General features: G+C 41.0%; 1 protein-coding gene across 6 annotated transcripts in view; it reads left to right on the top strand.

Moving 5' to 3' along the window:
• Window positions 1–258: 258 nt before the first annotated feature.
• nfatc1 (nuclear factor of activated T cells 1) overlaps window positions 259–18231 on the top strand; it is a 124778-nt gene continuing 106805 nt past the window's right edge. For 2 of the 6 annotated variants that reach the window (XM_018094703.2, XM_012964927.3), the window contains exons 1-2: window positions 260–913; window positions 16017–17115. In XM_018094703.2, the coding sequence (XP_017950192.1) occupies window positions 784–913; window positions 16017–17115 (1229 nt within the window). In that variant the 5' untranslated portion in view covers window positions 260–783. 6 annotated transcript variants of the gene reach the window in all.

Raw genomic sequence — 18231 nt, 5'->3', positions numbered from 1 at the left:
TTTTCTTATGAACAGGGCTCCAAGGGAGAAATTAAGGTGACTAGGTCTATAGGTCTCCCACCCATTAGCCCACAGTTTGCTTGCAGAGACACAGTCCCAGGACCCAGTCTCATACAGCTTCCAACAGGCAGAAGAGCAGTAGCAGGTCCAGAGACGTCACTGCCCTATGGGCGGGGGGGGGAGGTGCAGAAAGAAGGGAAGGGGAGGGGAAGGACGGAGGGAGGAAGGTAGTGTGTGTATGTGTAGGGGGTGTTTTCCAGCTTTAAAAAGGCAGCAGGTCTGCGTCAGAGAGAGACTTTGAGACTACTTAACTCCCAGCTTAACACAAACAGCTAGAAAGAGGAAAAGAGAAGTCACTTACTCCCTAAACCCCTCACTCATTCACATGCTAAGTGCGAGCACAGCCAGACACACTATACCAGACAGACTATTATACCATTCACTGACACACATGCGCCTGTGCTCCTGTCAGAGGGCAGCACCACCAGACAGTGCCTAACCCCGCTGTCACACACACTCACACACACTCACTCACACACATAGTATCTCATTTAGCAGCAGCCCGGACATCTATAGCTGAGTGAGTGCTGTGCTCTACTGCGGGACAGCGCATTCCAAACTTCACTTACTCGGGACGTGTAACAGCAGCAGAGCAAAAAGTAGGCTAGTGTGTAACCTAGTTCCACTGACTGTAGCTAAGCCACACTCACATCTCCTTCCCTCTCACACCTCAGCCCACTGCTATACACAGCCAGCAAATAAACTGCTTGGATCGCCGAGTGAATGCCACGCACTAGTGTAGCGGCTGCAGTTCCTTCCAGTCTTCCCCTCGGTCCGCTGTATCCAGCCTGCGTCACAGACACTGTGGATTTCCAGCCCTTCTTCCCATTCATCATGAAGTCAGCGGAGGAAGGTACTGTGTCCCCTGGATCTCCGGGCCATGTGTTTGTGTGTATGGGGTGACTGAGTTTGTGTGGGTGCTTGGGAGCTAACTACTTCGTGCTTAGATGTATATAGGAATAAACTGCTGCTGGGAAAAGTTGGTTGAAGTTGAATTTAAGGAGCAGTATATATTATATATAGTATTTTATATCTTTCATAACTGTAAACTTCTTTTTGTTAATACCTAGAGTCTGTGGAAATATCCTACTTCTATGGGATTTAGCAAAGTGGTATTTAAGGCATATGCGAGTTCTTAATATATATATTTTAGTGCACTTCGCAATTTCGCCCACTGATATTTTCCCCGGGAAGGCGATTTGCTATTCTCCGTTTCTATAAATGTGCAGAACTTTCCTATGTAGCCTAGCACATAAATTGTCTTGTAACCAACAGGGGTGACATTCATGATGATGTCCGTGGCCAGTGACCTTCCAGCTGGTGGGACTGGTAGTAGGGGAATATTTTATTTTAATATTATTGGGCTGGCATTACTAGAGTAAGCTGATACCTGCCACATTGTTAGTTGCTGTAGGATGGATGTAGTAAAGTGACCGGTGTGACAATGGCTCGTTAGCCACCCCAGCCTCGCCCTCCTGTCCCCAGTTGGCAGGTGATGTTATTGGTGCCGTTTAGCGTGAAATTGAATAGAGATGATAACCCAGCTTTATATGTGTCCTTTTATTTTCTGCAGCACGCTAATTGGAAGATCGTGTAGCTACTGCATGTTTGTTTATTTTACATTAAGTGAATTAGATGAGGTTGATTAGTGAGGAACAGGTGCAAATCAGAGCCCAAAGCCAACATAAAGAGCAGAATCAGAGCAGAGTTGCATAGAGATTTCTCTTGGTTTCCTTGATCTTATTTCGCTCCCTTTTTGCTCCAGGAAATGTGCCCTGATTTGTGTAGCTTATCACACAATAACACAAACAATAGTTTTTGTCTTTTTTCTTTGGTGGGGGCAGCTGGCATTATGTGTGGGAGACTTCTGCCTGTACTTGGCATAAAGGTCCATGATCATGATGAGTACTTTGTTTGTGCCGAGCTGCTGTTGAACTGCGATTTCCACCATGCTCTGCCAATCGAGCTTGTAGTTAGTGAGGGCTACAGGCTGAGCTGTTTTTCCTGAGGATCTAAGGATCCCTTGGTGTTAGGGAAGTTCCCAGAGTCTGGCTGATACATTAAACTTTAGATGTTGATTATATTTAGCACAGAGCTGGCCTTTCAGACATGATACCGGCCAGTAGCAGCAGCAGCAGAGTAAATCATGATGAAACAGTAAATAGCACTGTTTGGGCGCACCCATAATTAAAACCATTCGCAAAACCTTTAAGTCCAAAATAGATTGGAGAATTGTGGCCAATTAAGGAATTCCATATTTTTTCAGGTTAAATACTTAGCTACCCTTCCATTTTCAGAAGAGGGGGTTGAAGCTGGTCATTTGGCTTTTGTACACGTGTCAAAAGAAAGAGTAATTCTCAATGCTGGGTTATAATGGCACAGGCAATGATAATCATATATGGATATATATGTCTCCTGATTGGTAGTCGCATGGGGTAATGGGTCCAAATAGGCGATAAGTATTGCAGTCAAATTTCACAAAGTCACTAGAATTCGAATTAAAGAGAAAAAAACTTCATTTAATATGGCCTTAAACTTGCGCACTGAACCGTCACACAGAAAGCCCTATAGTGGGTCAATGTTTACAGCACATGGTTATTACACCGTGATGTGCCATCTTTCCAGGGCACTGACTAAGCGCCACTACTGAAGTGATAATGGTAGTTATGCTTGTAGCCCATGCCACGCATACATGGGTCTTCTGGACTTAGTGCTTAACACATGGCACCTGCAGAATGGTCTGGACCCACCTAGGCATTCTGATTTTTATGTAGTGTGGATTACTTAGCATCCTGAAAAAGCTCAGACTGTAGGGGGACAGCTTGTGCACTTCAGCTACTCAGTATAATGCCACTGGGGCTCGCTTGCTGAACAATTCATTTTTGCAGGCGCCTGTGCCGCAGGACTTGTCAGGTCAGCCTGCTAAAAACTAGTGGGTTGATTTAACAGATCAAACCGTGGCTTCACTAAAACTGATTTACCTGGCACACCCAGGTGACAAAATCTGGCTTGGTACAGAATCAGAGTGCTTGCCGCACTTCTGAGTGCCAGGAGCTTGCTGAAATGATTAGCTGTGAAACCAAAGTCCCAGAAGCGACAATCCAGCGTTTTGCCTACCCTGAATAGCCAGAGCTCAAGCATAACTTGATGCCCAGCGCTGTTAAACGTCCACGAAATGAAAGTACCACATGGGCAAGTACCACAAGCTTGCACCTTGGCTTGCTAAACCACCAAACGCCTTGCTAAATAATACGCCTTTGTGTGGGTGCCACAGGGCATGAGGAATAGTACACCAGGTATCTATAGGTGTTATAGTCTTTTTTCAGAATTCTTTATGTTGGGCACTAGGGATTTCTTTAACCACCATACCTACTATTATGTATTACTAAGAGCTGATCCTACACATTATTTTACCAGATTAGTGTAGTTATGTTAACCAAAGTGCTAGTATTTTCCTATCTACAGAGCCACTTGTTGAGGTGCCGCGAAACCCCGGGAGCTCATTTTCTGCTTGATCAGTTTGCAAGGCTACCTGGATGGCAAGCCACATGTTAATATGCAGCAGCCAAATGGGAGAACGCTTTGGAAAACATAACGCGCTACGGTATCATGATACCAGACCTAGAAGGTTGTACACCAGAGAAGAGGGCCAATACGGCGTTCCTTATCACTATATCGCTGCATGCTGTCTTTTGTGCCTGTAGCCCTAACTGCTTCATTATTAAATTTGGCACCCCCTCCATAGGAATTGGCAGCATGGCTTGTAAATATCTTGACTTTTGTAAATTATTACCTTAATCCTATCTTCCGCCATTAAATCCTTTAAACGGTAATCCAAGAAAATCTGAGAATTTAGTCCAGACATCAGACCAGACATCAACAATTCCCCACTTGAACAACTAGTTTGCCCATCATTACAAGATAGGAAACGCATATTGGGTGATTACTCAATAGCATTTATCCCATATTTACTTTTCGAAAAAGGGCGTCATCCCAAGAATTGCTAATGATAGAAAATATAATACCAAATTAAAAATTGTAAGTGATTTTAAATGTTATTCATAAATGTAATTGCTACTGAAGGTATTTTCTGCCTGTCTCTTTCAGCTATTTGCGCTGGTAGCTCTGACTCCTGAAACAATGTAGGAGCAGCCAGAACTGTCTTGGCTGCTACATTGTTTTAAATTTGGAAACAAGGATACAGAAAGGGACAGACAAATACTGGTTTTAAACCCCCTACTTTTTGGCCCCACTTCGTTATTCTGTGGCTGCGCTGTACGGTTTGGGAGAGATGTGTATGATCTGCAGTGGGGGCCCCAGTACGCAGTAATAAATGTGTTTAATAGCAGTGGAGGGTCACTGTAATTTCCCTTTGCATATTAAAATGAAAGTATTAATTTGCCAGGGATAGTGGCTGCCTTGTTAGCCAGGACACATGAGTGCCAAAGCAGGAGGCAGGGGAATGAAAGCAAGCTTTATCTCTAGTAAGGAACACAGAACGTGGGTTTCTACATTTCTGTGGTTTATTAGAGTGGGCCAATATATACCAACATTTACTGGGAAGTTTAGAGAACTGTTACTGTTGATATTTAGATAAAGGGTATGATGCTGAGAGTATGAAAGTAGGCCGGTTAACTCATCTTATTTACCAGGGGCGCAGAGGCAGATCTATGCGGATTTTAGCGCAGGAATAGTGATCATGTGGCAGAGCAGGCACTTGCAGTTATGAAACAGCTGGAAAGCCACTGGTTGCATTTCTAAGGTCAGGCACTGCAAGACTACTACATAATGTCGTTTGGCATTGCAGTGAGCCTGTGCATTGCATTATTTTGTGTGGATAACTGAGGTTTGGGTATTATTGCGCAGAACAGAGCCCATATATACCTAATCTGCACCTACAAGCGAATAGGAGTATCATTGGCCTTTGCCAGGCATTACTTCTTAGCGCTGCTCCAGCTAGTGGACCAAGTTATTCTCTAATACTTAACGGACGGCAGTGCAGATAGGATGCCATATGTGGCGGCTGTGTGAATAGGAGTTAGCACTAGTGGGTGCTGCAACTAAACACAAACACTTGCTGGGGACACAACATCAACACATCCCTGTGTCAGTCTGAAGCTCTAGCAAACACTGAGCTCCACTTGGAGTTTCCTTTGGGACAAGGATTTATTTGCTGGCGACGAGTCGCGTGTTTGCCACATGCGCTGCGCCAGCCACTTTAATGATACATCGCGCAGGTACAGCAGTGTGACAGGCAGGCGGGGGAACTGCGCAATCTGATCCTCATTCGCACTGCGGGGCACAGGGACCTTTTGACACCCTGATAACCTCTTTATGAGCTGTGTGAGAATTCCGCGGAGACAGGGCAGCCTTGAGGGGGAAGAGATTAGGCCCTGGGGCTGGAGTGAGAGGGAATTAGCCTGATCCTCCAGGGGAGCTAACAGTGTGTTTATACGGACCCGGAAACAAGCGCACACACAAGCATGGAGACTGCCAGTCCGGGCTTATTCCCTCCACCAGAACCTGACTGCTGTATCAGTCACAAGCAACGGGCTCAGGATGTGCCCATCCCATACCAGTCTGCCATCCCACAGAGAGCACAGGGGAGGGCTTTGCATCATCACCGAAAGAGATGAAGCCATTCTTGCCTTCAAATATGAGGGACACGAGGATGCCATAGAGGTGCCCATATGCAGCTGAACCAACACATTATACAGCTAGGCGGTAAAGTCCTGGGCCCCAGGCTGCCGGCACAGGTCGCTGTTAGAGGCAGAGTAGCGCCGGAGAGAGTGGCAGACACCCGATAGGTGAGGAGAAGGGGGAGGGTGGAGCGGCTGCTGGCACTGCCAGTCACAGCAGCGGAGACACAACGAGACCTCCAGTGGGGCAGCTTTGAAGTTGACTTTATTTAAACAGAGGAGGAAGCCTCAGTAGTGACAGGGCAGGGGGAGGGGCCGGAGCTTCAGCGGCGGCAGCAGCAGCAGCAGCAACAGGTCCCTGAGATGAGGCGGAGCTGCGGGACACGCTCACTGCCCTGACTGGCAGCCTGACACACAGCGGCACGGGGGGACAAGCGAGCCATGAGCGCCCCACGGGAAGAGCCCGAGCTGGACTTCGACTATCTGTTCGAGTATGAGTACAACAAGGGCGAGCAGCTGGGCGGGACAGACAGAGGTGAGTTCGGTGGGAGGTGGGACTGGGTGCGAGCGGACACTTTCCACACGGGGCGATCCCGGGGTAGCAGCCTTCCGCCAACTTGTGCCGCTATGGCAGAGCGCTGTCATTCCGCTAGTGAGCGCCCCGCTAATAACGCCGGTTCGCACATATTTCCTGCTCTGTGCGTTCCACATCCTGTTCCAAGCGCTGGAACAAACATATAAACACTCGCTCATCTCCAACCTGCGGCGCTCCAGCTGTTGTCGCATTTCAACTCCCAGCATTTCATGCCCAGCCCGGTGGGGTCGTTTGTAGTTCTAAACAACGGGCTGAGGGCCGCTGGCTAGATATCACTAGATATAAGGGGAGGGGGTCTTTTTTGCTCAACTTCTACAGTTCCTGATAAACGGCAGCTCCCAGTATCCTCCAGCAGCGGCTCCAGTATGGCGGTGAAAGTTGTAGTTTGACAACAGCTGGAGAGCCTTAGATGTGTGAGTTAGTGTTACTGCTACAGTATGTACAGGGCATTGTCATGGGGGGAGGAACGTCACGTCTCACTTACACTGGAGGCTTCTCTCCAAGGACCTATAGGCGTGCAGTTCTCATCACTCGGGGACACAATCACATGGGTAACCCTTTCACTTCCAGCCTGCAGCTCTTTACAATATACTTAGAGATTTATTTTAAGCTGTACACACTGGAACCTTTGTGTTTTGCTGTTTTATTTTCTGTGGGGCGAGGGGGGGGGGGGGTGGTGGTAGTATGCATAGTTACAGAGAGCTAGAATTCAGTTAGCAGTAGTCATGTAAACTGTAGCCATACAATTACAGGATCAAGAATTAGCTGGCATATGTTGTGCCATAGACACTACATATTTAATAACATAAAATTAATATATGTCTAATTAACATTTTGAAAAATATTAAACAACTCCTATTAGTTTGTAGAGCAGTATTTCGTACTTTTAAAAATTTTACATAAAGAAACTCTACAAATATAATCTGTTATTTAGCACAGTTACGAATACCCCCCTCCCACCCCCTTAGCTTTGAAAGGTGACAGCCTTGATATAGAACAGGAGAGGCTCTGCAGTAGAGAGAGTACAACTAGCATTGGGGGATATGCCTAAAGTACAATTATAATATATTATGCAACACGGATAATATTCCTTAGTAATGATTCTAAATACATATTGTTTTCTAGCTCACTAACTTTTTCCTTTCAAGGCGACTTTGGAAAGCTAAAGAAACTTTTATGTTTTACCACCAGGCATTTACTTTATAGCTGGTGGGTAAGTTTTGTGGTAGCACAGATTTAAACACAGGTGACATTTCCCTGCCCTGTATACCATCACCCTTAATGTTACATGGCTGTTTGCAGTCTAAGGGCTCTGGCACACGGGGAGACTAGTCGCCCGCGACAAAGAAGATCGAAATGCCATCCCAACGGCGAGAATGTAAATCTCTGGTGGGATGGCATACGCGGCTCCTTGATTTCCCCAAAATCGCGAAAGTTTCCTCTCAAGAGACTGGAACAGATGATACAGAAGACTAAACAATTATTTGGTGATAGTGTATCCCGACAGTAGCAACTTGATATACAAAGTAAATTGGGACTTTTTTTTTTAGGTTTGGAATAGTTATTTAGTTAGTTAACATTAAGAAAAAGCAAAAGGTGTGTTGGTAAACTGGTTTATTAGTTATTAGTTAGCTTGGTTTAATCTGATATTTAGATGTGCCTTCCTAAGATAGTGCCAACTTAAAGGTCCAACAACACCAAACAATTAAAGAATAATATTAAAAAAATCAAGAACTTTGGAATAGAATTGCTTTTTTGTACCTATGTGACTTTCCCTTCTATTTGTGTATAGACATCCTTGAATGACATTTGACGCCGCACCCATTTGTTATTTAGTAAATAGTTGTATTCTAATTAGGTTGTCAGCTATTTGCTCTACAAATTGAGCTCTGGAGCTCTGTGTGGTTATTTTAATAATTGCCCTGCAAATGATTTCTACATCAGATATTATAGCCTTTAAATAGAGATAACATTTTCCCAAGTGCAACTAAGTCTTCAGTAGCCCAAAGTGACTCTGTAGCAGTCCAAAATATCTCACATTACATTATCATGGGTTAAAGCCAACATTTGAGTGTCTCAGTTACAAAGATTTTGCTTGAAGAACACATGCCATTAAGAACACTACTGCATTTTTGATGACATTTTCCTGGATTGTCATGCAGTGTGACCTTTGGGCAGATTTAGTTCTATGAGAAAAGATTACAGTGGATTTATGAGATAAACCATAGTCATAAATGCACTTCCACTGAGTGATCCCAGTTGGCCTATAGGCTTGTTGATCCAATCACTGATGACTGACTATAGATCTGCAGGACAGTTGATCATATATGCCTTCTCTCACATTGTGCACAGTTAGCATGCATTCTAGTTACATTTTTATGAATGTCTGTTCATGTCACTGCTATGCTGCCCTATTGCACTTTGCTTTTAGTTCTTGGGGACTGAGATGAAAAAAAAATGTCATTTAGCAGCCTTAATCATTATTATATTGAAACACAGCATTTCATCTCAGACTGTTCACATGTATTTAGTTAATTACTATTATCTGTTTATTTGCTGAGTCTGTGTGGCCTGCTGTAAACTACACATATATGTGTATACATTTTATGGACTTGCAGAGAAAAATACCTGGTAACTCGTCTGTGTTTTAAAACAAAAATAATGTTGGTTACACAACCACAATAAATTAAGGAAAGTTTGCATGCAAAGTGGTACTGATCACTTAGCACTGTGCTGTTTTTACTACTAATGTCAAGCTCGAAATAGCTGCAGTGGAAAGTTGCAAAGATGTCTGTGAGGAAGAACAGGCAGACAGCAAATGTCTTTTGTTCTTTTATTTTATGAGATATACGAGCTTTAGGCATGCATTCATACAGGAGGGTTACAGCAATTAAAGGCATTTTGAAAATAGCATGTACCATTAAAGCACTCCCACTACTGCAGATTTCTGCTTCTAAATATCTTTACAAGGTTTATGATGCAACATGTGCTCCTTTATCATGTGTCAGAAAATCAAAGAAGTGCACCTTCATTTATACACACCACAATCCCACTCGAAATGAAAGGGACATCATTGTAATCCCAACTAGAACTACATTTCCTGGTAACCAGAGTCATAGATCATAAGTAGTCCATTTAAAATATTGTCCATGGATTTTACAATCATTGCTTTCATCTGATATTGTAAAAAAAACTGGGAAACTACTTGACTTGTCTATCCTTGGGGCAAGCCTTACCTAGAGTTTGCATCAAACTATTATATATTTAAGTTACATACCTACCATAGCTTTACTTCCACATATTTTGCTATACCTACAGTGAACAAAATTAATGGCAAGAGTTTTGTACATCACATCTAGCTGGGTAAGAAATACAACATAATTACGTACAGATTAAAAAGTCACAAAAAGCATTTCATACTCCGTGCTTTATTAATTCCTCTAGGTACGAGACATTATACTTTTTAAATCCATTTTGCTTCTGCCATAAGTTTCTATGCCTGTACCCCTCCCCTTGGTGGTTTATTTCTTAATGTTATTTTAAGTTTAAAGTTCAAACCTTTTCACAGGAACAGCTCGTCTCGGGGGGGGGGGGGGGGGGGGAGGGGGTTGCTGACTCTCTAAAAAACCAGTGCTCTCCTACTTAATACCTGTAGTAGGCCGATTTTTTTCTCATATGGCATGACTGGGGGCCATAAAAATCCTTTAGAGGGCCACTTCTGGCCCTGCTCTAAACTGTTAAAACTTGATACATTTCTTGCAGTTACTCCATCTTCTATAGAGCATTCTCTATGAACTTGCTATTGCAATCAATGCATTAGTTGCTATAATCAGTGTAGTAAATTTCAACTTTTGGCAACTTGGCTTACTGAGCTTCTGTTGGGAAACAGTGGATGAAATAAAGCAAATTCATTTTTAAAATAGAAAAATGATATAGAATCAAAAGTGGTTTTAAAAAAAGGCATGATTTCTGTTGTACTATCCACAAAGCTCACCCCAGCCCATAACCTCAGCTGCATCCACCTGAACCCCACTGTGCTATTTGCCATTGAATCCAGCAGTAGTGGAAAGCAGGGAGATCTGTTGCACCATAGTTTACAGAGTGTCCAGAACTAGGGAAAGCAGGCAGAAGAGGTATGTGTGAGCATTCCCCCACCGCACCCTCGAGCCAGGTCACTTACCTGCAAGTAGTTTGTATGTCCTCTTAGTGCCTTGTTACCTTCTTGCAAAGATCCTCCCACAGAAATATACAGGTGGGTTCCTGATAAAACTGTCCATACTGATAATTTATATAAATTAGTACAAGTAAATGCTGTTTAGGGTATAGTGTAGGTTTTATTTTTCTTAGCCAGAGGCACATGAAGTAGATTATCCTCTTTCCTCTGTCTGCATTTTGTTCTCTGGCAGAGGAAAGTGGATCTACTGTCATTCACTCCTTCTTATAGCTCCATTGGTGTTGGTTGTGTGGGGCTATGCTACACTAAGCAGATATCGGTGGAAAAAATGCACACTTTCACATTTCCGCACCAATAGCTGCAGATATTAATGGAACTACAGGAAAAAGTGCATAACAGCAGATTGTCTTTTCTCCACCTGACTACAAAAAACACAGAAGAAAGTTGATGATCCAATCTGTGTCCCCATAGCCCAAAGGACAAGGAAAATAAAATTCACTTGGAGGTGTCAATTTGTTAAATACCCCCTTTCACCCGTCAATTAGGATGATACGTTTGGCACTATTCTGCCATGTTTCTTACATCTTTTTTCTACTTTTTTGCAAGAACAGTACATTTTTTTGCAAACTGTCTCAATATGCTCCTGATACTAAATTTTAATGCAACATGAACTGCCTTTGTAAAACCTCTATTCCTCTGGCAGAGTCTACCGTAATTAATATTTGTTGCAGGGCTAGCAGTACAGGGGCTCAACACATGTGCAGGAGGCCTCTCCATACAGATGCTACAGTGTAAAGACTCTTTCCAGTCACTGCATGTCAGCTGAAAAGGAAAGGAAAAGTATCCCCATTCAACCACAAATTTTCTTCTAATTGCCAGCAGACGTTTTGCCCATAGAGATCAGGCCATGTCATGATATGACAATAGCCAAAGAGTAACTGTGTTTTCTAGTTAAATTTAAACTATGTGGTGTTTTCACAAATACTGACAAGTCTTACCTCATAATTGGTCTTTCTTGACTTTGAGTTAGTTTTTATCTTCTTATACCACCAATTACTTTCTTAATTGCTGTATAGATACTTTCTTATCTTGTATTTTACATTTGAATCATTGTTGCAATTCTGCTACTCATAACTGGATGCTGATTTAGGTCACCAAATGGCATGTGGCTTAGTAGTTGTTCCACAGTGGGATGCTGCCATCTGCCATTAACACCCCTGGCAAGCTGAGGACCGCATGTACTGAATGGAAGGAACTCCTGGCGCACAGGACTTGAAATGCATTTACACAAAGCTAGAACTCTAATTATAGTCTATTTACAGGGCATTCACATTGGGGCCTTCTACTCTTTTTGTAAAATGAAGAGAAGACAAATATACGGCTTAAAGCTATTTCATTGCCAGGAAGTTTCTGTTTGGAATATGAATCCAATATATGCTGTTACAAAAAATGTAAAAACACAAATGACATATGATTTCAAAGGAACACATTAAAACAAGATTGGAAGATGCCATAACACAATATTCTGATTTTCATCGACCAGTTCTGCTGCTCTTACACTTGGCTCTATAAAGACTACGGGGATATTAAAGGGGAAGTTCACCTGTATATTACCTTTTAGTATCCTTAAGTGCTTATACTAAGCACCTTCCAATTTCTCTTCCCTATCACTTTTATAGTTTGTCAATATTAGCATTTCTGTGACAGAAAATTCCCTCTGGTTATCAGTGGCACTGACCACCGGGACCATAAAACAGCTCAACTTTGAGGGTAACATTGTATTATTTTTAATTTTAAAGGACTAGTTTACCTTTAAAGTAGCCTTTAGTATGATGTAGACTGTGATATTCTGATATAATTTCCAGTTGGTCTTAATCTTTTATTCTTTATGGTTTTTCAGCTAGCTTTCTGTTCAGCAGTTCTTCAGTTTGGCATTTCAGCAACAATCTAGTTGTTAGGGTCTTATCTACCCTAGCAACCAGGCAGCGTTTTGAATGCAAGACTGGAATATGAAAAGGCGAGAGCCTGAACAAAAAGATGAGCCTCACAGACCAATAGTTTTTGGCTGCTGATGTCAGTGACCCCCATTTAAAAGACAAAGAAGAGGAAGTCAAATAATTTAAAAACTATAAAAAATAGACCAACTGCAAAGTTGCTAGAAATATGACATTCTATAACATACTAAAGGATAACTTAAAGATGAACCACTCTTTTTATTGGTTATATTTCTTTTCAGGACCTCTGTTAACATATTTTGACATTCTGATATCCAAACCCTGTCAACCAGTTAGCAGCTGAAAAATGTAAAAACCTACAAAAAACATAGAGGCTAATTGTAAATTGTCTTAATGTACTGCAGTCTACATTATACTGAAAGTTAATTTTACTGATCCTTTAAGCTTGTTGTCCTTTCAAAAACCTCAGTTTAACCTTTGTTGCTTTTAAAATAAATCTTCACCATTTATGTCTGCTATGGCTTTTTTGATAGAACTGTTTATTTGTATATGCTAATTTCTCATGGGATACTTTATTTAGAAACAGTGATATTGTTTGGTTCTGATAGAAAGTTCAAGTCAGTAATCTGAATTATTTAGGGATTAATGGAGCAGAGTATAAAATAATGACACCTCTAATAAAAAGAAAGACATTCATCGTGCCACTCATAGGAAGAACCTGGGCATTCCCTTGTATGCCCTTTGCTAGCACATTAAACCCCATATGTAATAATAGGCACTAAGTTTGCCCAGTAGCATTAATCCCTAGCAACCAATAAGATCTTTGCTTTTAAAAAGTAAATTCTACCTGCTGATCGGTTGATATGGGCACCTGCTCCTTTTATTACATAACCCCTAATTATAATGTGCAATGGGAAGAGTGCAATGATGTGCCATTATTAAAGTAGGAGCAAACTGGTACAAGGGTAGAGAGCACAGCTGCTTTGTCAGTGGTAAGTGTGTTGCACACTGATGGGCACAACTTTTCTCCCATTACCATGGAAAGCGCTTGCTCCTAGCATTGGTTAATAGGCCCTCTGTAGTTTTCATTGCATACAGTATATATTTCATTAACTAAAGGCAAAATAAATTCTGTGCATGGATTTCCAGGTAATTATTTCTTTATTTTCATACATATATATGTAGCGAAAGAGATGCACATATAAAAAAGTATATTAAAAAAATATGCCAACAAAGACAACACTCTGCCTTATAAAATGAATGCTTTTTTATATGATATGATTATTATATATGTTTTAAATTTGTATGTACATCTGATGTTTCCATCCTCCAAAATGTCAGTTGCGCATACAAAGTATAATATCTATTTTTTTGTATAAAGGGGTCAGCCCGATGGTTTGGGAGCCACCCCTTAAAATGACCCTTGCCTCTGTACTTCCTAAATGTCACTTTATTGTAGCTGTCATTAAGGCTGAGACTTGAATTATGGGTTGTTTGTTGGCAATAGTTTGCTTTGGAAGATTATTAGATATGTATTTATTCAGAGAACACAACAGTAATTACATCACCAAACACTGAAAAGGTAAAATATGGTGTAACTTTGGGCAAGCCCACCAGTCAGCCCATGCCAGCTTATGTAATACTGCACCATATAAATCTTTTATCTTTTATTTAGGTTTAAGGATTATTGAGTTGTGCAAACAGAAATATTGTAATAAAAGTAATGCACAGCTACTAGTGGTAAATATTAGGAAACCATCTCCATTTTCCATGCCCTCTTAACCTATGAGCCAAATTCTAGCTATTGTTTTTGTTCACCAGCAATACAGATCACCATGCAAAATTGAAAAAACAGCAATCTATTCTGCATGGATTAATTTGCTTTAAACAACCAATAGAACAATTTATTCATTTTGGAAAATTCTGGGTAGCTCACTTATTGAAATGCTTATTTAGGAAAGGGATCTGTATTGTTCATGTCTCCGTTTCTCCATCTGGAACATTTTGATACATAACCATTAATTTGTCACATCTGTCACATAAAGAAATGTCAAAAGCCAATACTGTTTCATATATCCAATTACAGTAATTCAATAAATTTAGTGCAGACTTTAGAGTGCCATTGTGTGAAACAATGCATCCAACCCGGCAGCAGGCCAGTTCCCAGCAGATTTTGACACATTTGTATACTTTTGTTTCGGCTCAGCTGACGCTTTTATAAAAAATAATGCATACTGGCACATATTCCGAGATCAGCAGTTCTGTTCTGTGGCTGCTACTACACCACAGGCAAACTTGGTGGCTGTATACTGAATGTCCAGCCACTGGTGTGACTTCAGAAAAACTAATTTGCAAGATTAGTTTAAAAATACAGCATACTGTGGATGCTTGCTGAGAGTATAGCCGCAGCTAGGGGTTACTGGTGGGAATATATATATATAAATCTCAATGAAAGCAGCATAAATTAATTTTAAACTATTGTCACGGTGCCTCCCAACATGGAACAGAACTGGTGGTCACATTTGAGAACCACCAACATTTATGTCATTATGTTAAGATACATTTGTAGAGTATGGGTATTTAGCAATATTAGAGGGTTTGGAAAGCATCTTTTTATAGTAGTACATACCTGTTTAAGAGATAATTCAGACTAGCTTTTAGTATACTGTACACTATGGTATTCTAAGACAAAGCAATTATTCCTTATTAGTCTTTGAATTATTTAACTTTTTGTTCTACAGTCCTCTAGTTAGAAATTTACATTATTTTTTGTTTGCAAGGATCCTACCAACCAGGCAGTTGTTTGAAAGCCAGAAGGAAAGATAAGACAAAAAAAAAGTAGCCTTTCAGAAAAACAGTTTTCACTGGGGTCAGTGGCCACTACAATTCATTTACACTGTAAGATGGAAAGAGACACAATAGGAAGGAAATATAAAAGTATAGGCTACAGTTAAACCTCATAGGGTCATGGTACATGTGTCATAACACAGTAGCAGACAAAATGCCCTTGCCATTACTTGGCAGCACTGAATGAAAAGAGTCATATTGGGCATAAGATCACCCTGTCTCCATTCCATGTGCATCTAGTATGGCGCTTTTCATTCAGATCTGTGACAGGCAGAGTTTCTTTTGTCTGACACTGTCTATGCCAGTAGACTTATTGTAGTGTCTTATTGAAAGCAATTTAATACTTAAAAGATATAATATTTAAAATTTAATGTTAAGATTTATCTGACCATTCTTCAAGCATATTCAACAGCACACTGGCTTTTCTTCCTTGACTACAAGAATTTATTCTGTATGACTGATGCACCGACTGACCCCTAGTAAAATTTGGTGTTATTCACTTGCATTGCATCTGAGGTTCAAATATATTCTATTTAACTTACATAAATAGGGATCTCTGTACTGTATTCTGTTTATTTTTATCATTGTGCAGCTCACTAGTGCAAGCATTTTTTTTTTACCATTCTCATGCACTTTGCCGCTCGCTGTATCATATTACTTTTATTAAAAGAGTTAAAATGAAAAAAAAAGACTTGTGATTTTATTTCTATTTTTACTAACATCTATTGTCATAATTTTTTTTTCAGAGCACTTTAACTATGCATCTTCCAATTTAAGTGCCAGTCTGTCACTGGGTGTGACGAATTCTTCATTATCCAACCCATGCCATGGCCTTCAGTCATCAAACCCAGTCATTTCCATTATTCCATCTTCAAGTCATCCGCCTGGATATGGAGGGAATCTAGACAGTGAGGCCACTGGATATTATCTTTCTCCTAGCATAAGACCTGTTGGACCCCCAGCATTAGAAAGTCCCAGAATTGAGATCACATCATGCTTAGCAATGCATCCTAACCATAACCAGTTTTTTAATGAACCAGATATTGAGGAAGCCATACCACAAGCAAAGAGAATACATTCTACAGCAACTCTGAACTTGCCAAATGTTGACACTTACCGAGATCCATCTTGCTTAAGTCCTGCAAGCAGTTTGTCTTCCAGAAGCTGTAATTCTGAGGCTTCTTCTTTTGAATCAAATTACTCTTATCCATTTACTTCCCCGCAGACCTCTCCATGGCAGTCACCATGTGTCTCTCCCAAAACCACTGATCCTGAGGAAGGATACCAGAGGAGTATGGTAACCTGCACTTTGCTTAGCTCACCTAGGCATTCTCCATCTACATCACCCAGGACAAGCATTTCAGAGGAAAATTGGTTAAATGCCCCAAGTTCACGCCCCTCTTCTCCATGCATCAAAAGAAAATACAGCCTAAATGGTCGTCAGACATCATACTCACCACACCACTCACCAACTCCATCTCCTCATAATTCCCCACGTGTTAGTGTAACAGATGAAACCTGGTTGGGAAACACTCATCAGTATACCAGTTCTGCTATAGTTGCAGCAATCAATGCCCTTACAACTGACCCAACAGACATGAATGATGGCATTCCAATAAAATCTAGAAAAACAGCAGCAGATCATACACCCAACATGTCTCTTAAGACAGAGCCTGTTTGTGATGACCATAGCACGATGTCATCAACTAATGACTTATCACCAGATGACTATTCTGGATTTCATCACATAAGGAAAGGAAATTTCTGTGATCAATATTTATCTGTTCCACAGCAATCCTATCAGTGGGCCAAACCAAAGAATATATCTCCAACATCCTATCTGAGGTAAGACAATTACATAACAACTTGAGACATACATTTCTTTCATATATAGCTATAAATGTTCTTTCCAGCCAAAGATCAGTTTGCTTATTTTCTCTTTGTGTGAGAGGTCTGTAGATCACATTAAATGTATAGATAAATGCAAATATGCTCAGTTTTACATAATATAGAATACAGTTGGAAAACCAGTCAGTCTTGGGGATGTTAGCAATTTTGTTCTCTTGACAAATGTGATAAACATCTATGGAAATTTGCATTTGAATTATAAAGGTAGTATCATGGCAGGTGAAACTCTTAAAGGAAAAGTAACACTAAAATTTTTTAAGTAAAAAAAGCTATTCTACCCTGCACCAATAATTGCCCTATCCTGCAGACCACTTAATATTTTAAATGTTTTAATAGAAAATACCTGCTAAAACTTGGCTTCCTGTCAATTGAACTACGGCGATAATGCGAAGGAAGGAGCTGCATCCACTATGCAACGATCGGTTGATCGAGCCTAGCCTGACTCCTTCCTATACAGAAAGAAGGCTAGGATCGTTCAATCGATCGTCGCATAGTGCGAATGCGTCCGATTGCGTTTTTTTCGTAATGATCGGTATTTGGTGATTTTTTCGGAAAATTATCGCAACTTTTTCGTTGTCATCCGAATGTTGCGCAAAAACTGGCGATTTTTTCGTAGGGTTAAAACTTGCGCGAAAAGTCGCGCCTTTTTCGTAGCCATTCCGAAAGTTGCGCAAAATGTTGCGATTTTTTCGTAGTGTTCGGATTCATTCAAGCTTCAGTATGGTGACTTTTCTTGGGCCAGGTTGGAGCTGCAGGGTGCCATTGAGTCCTATGGGAGGCTTCCAAAATCATGCTAAGTCTGAAAGTTTCGGCCGCCGCTTACGAGCGCTCAATACGAAAAAGTCGCGACAAGATACGAGCGAATCGTAATGGCTACGAAAAACTCGCGTTTTTTCGCGAAAAACGTATTGGTAAAGAAAAAGTCGCGACAATTTCCGAAAAGTCGTAAAGGCGCCGAAAAAAATCGCAAAAAATACGAAAAAGTCGCAAAATGTTCGTTTTCCAATCGGAATTTTTCCAATTCGGATTCGAATTCGTGTCTTAGTAAATCAG

The sequence above is a fragment of the Xenopus tropicalis genome, chromosome 6, assembly GCF_000004195.4.
Source record: "Xenopus tropicalis strain Nigerian chromosome 6, UCB_Xtro_10.0, whole genome shotgun sequence".
Taxonomy (NCBI): domain Eukaryota; kingdom Metazoa; phylum Chordata; class Amphibia; order Anura; family Pipidae; genus Xenopus; species Xenopus tropicalis.
The sequence above is the reverse complement of the archived record's forward strand: the minus strand, read 5'-3'. Positions and strand labels throughout refer to the sequence as shown.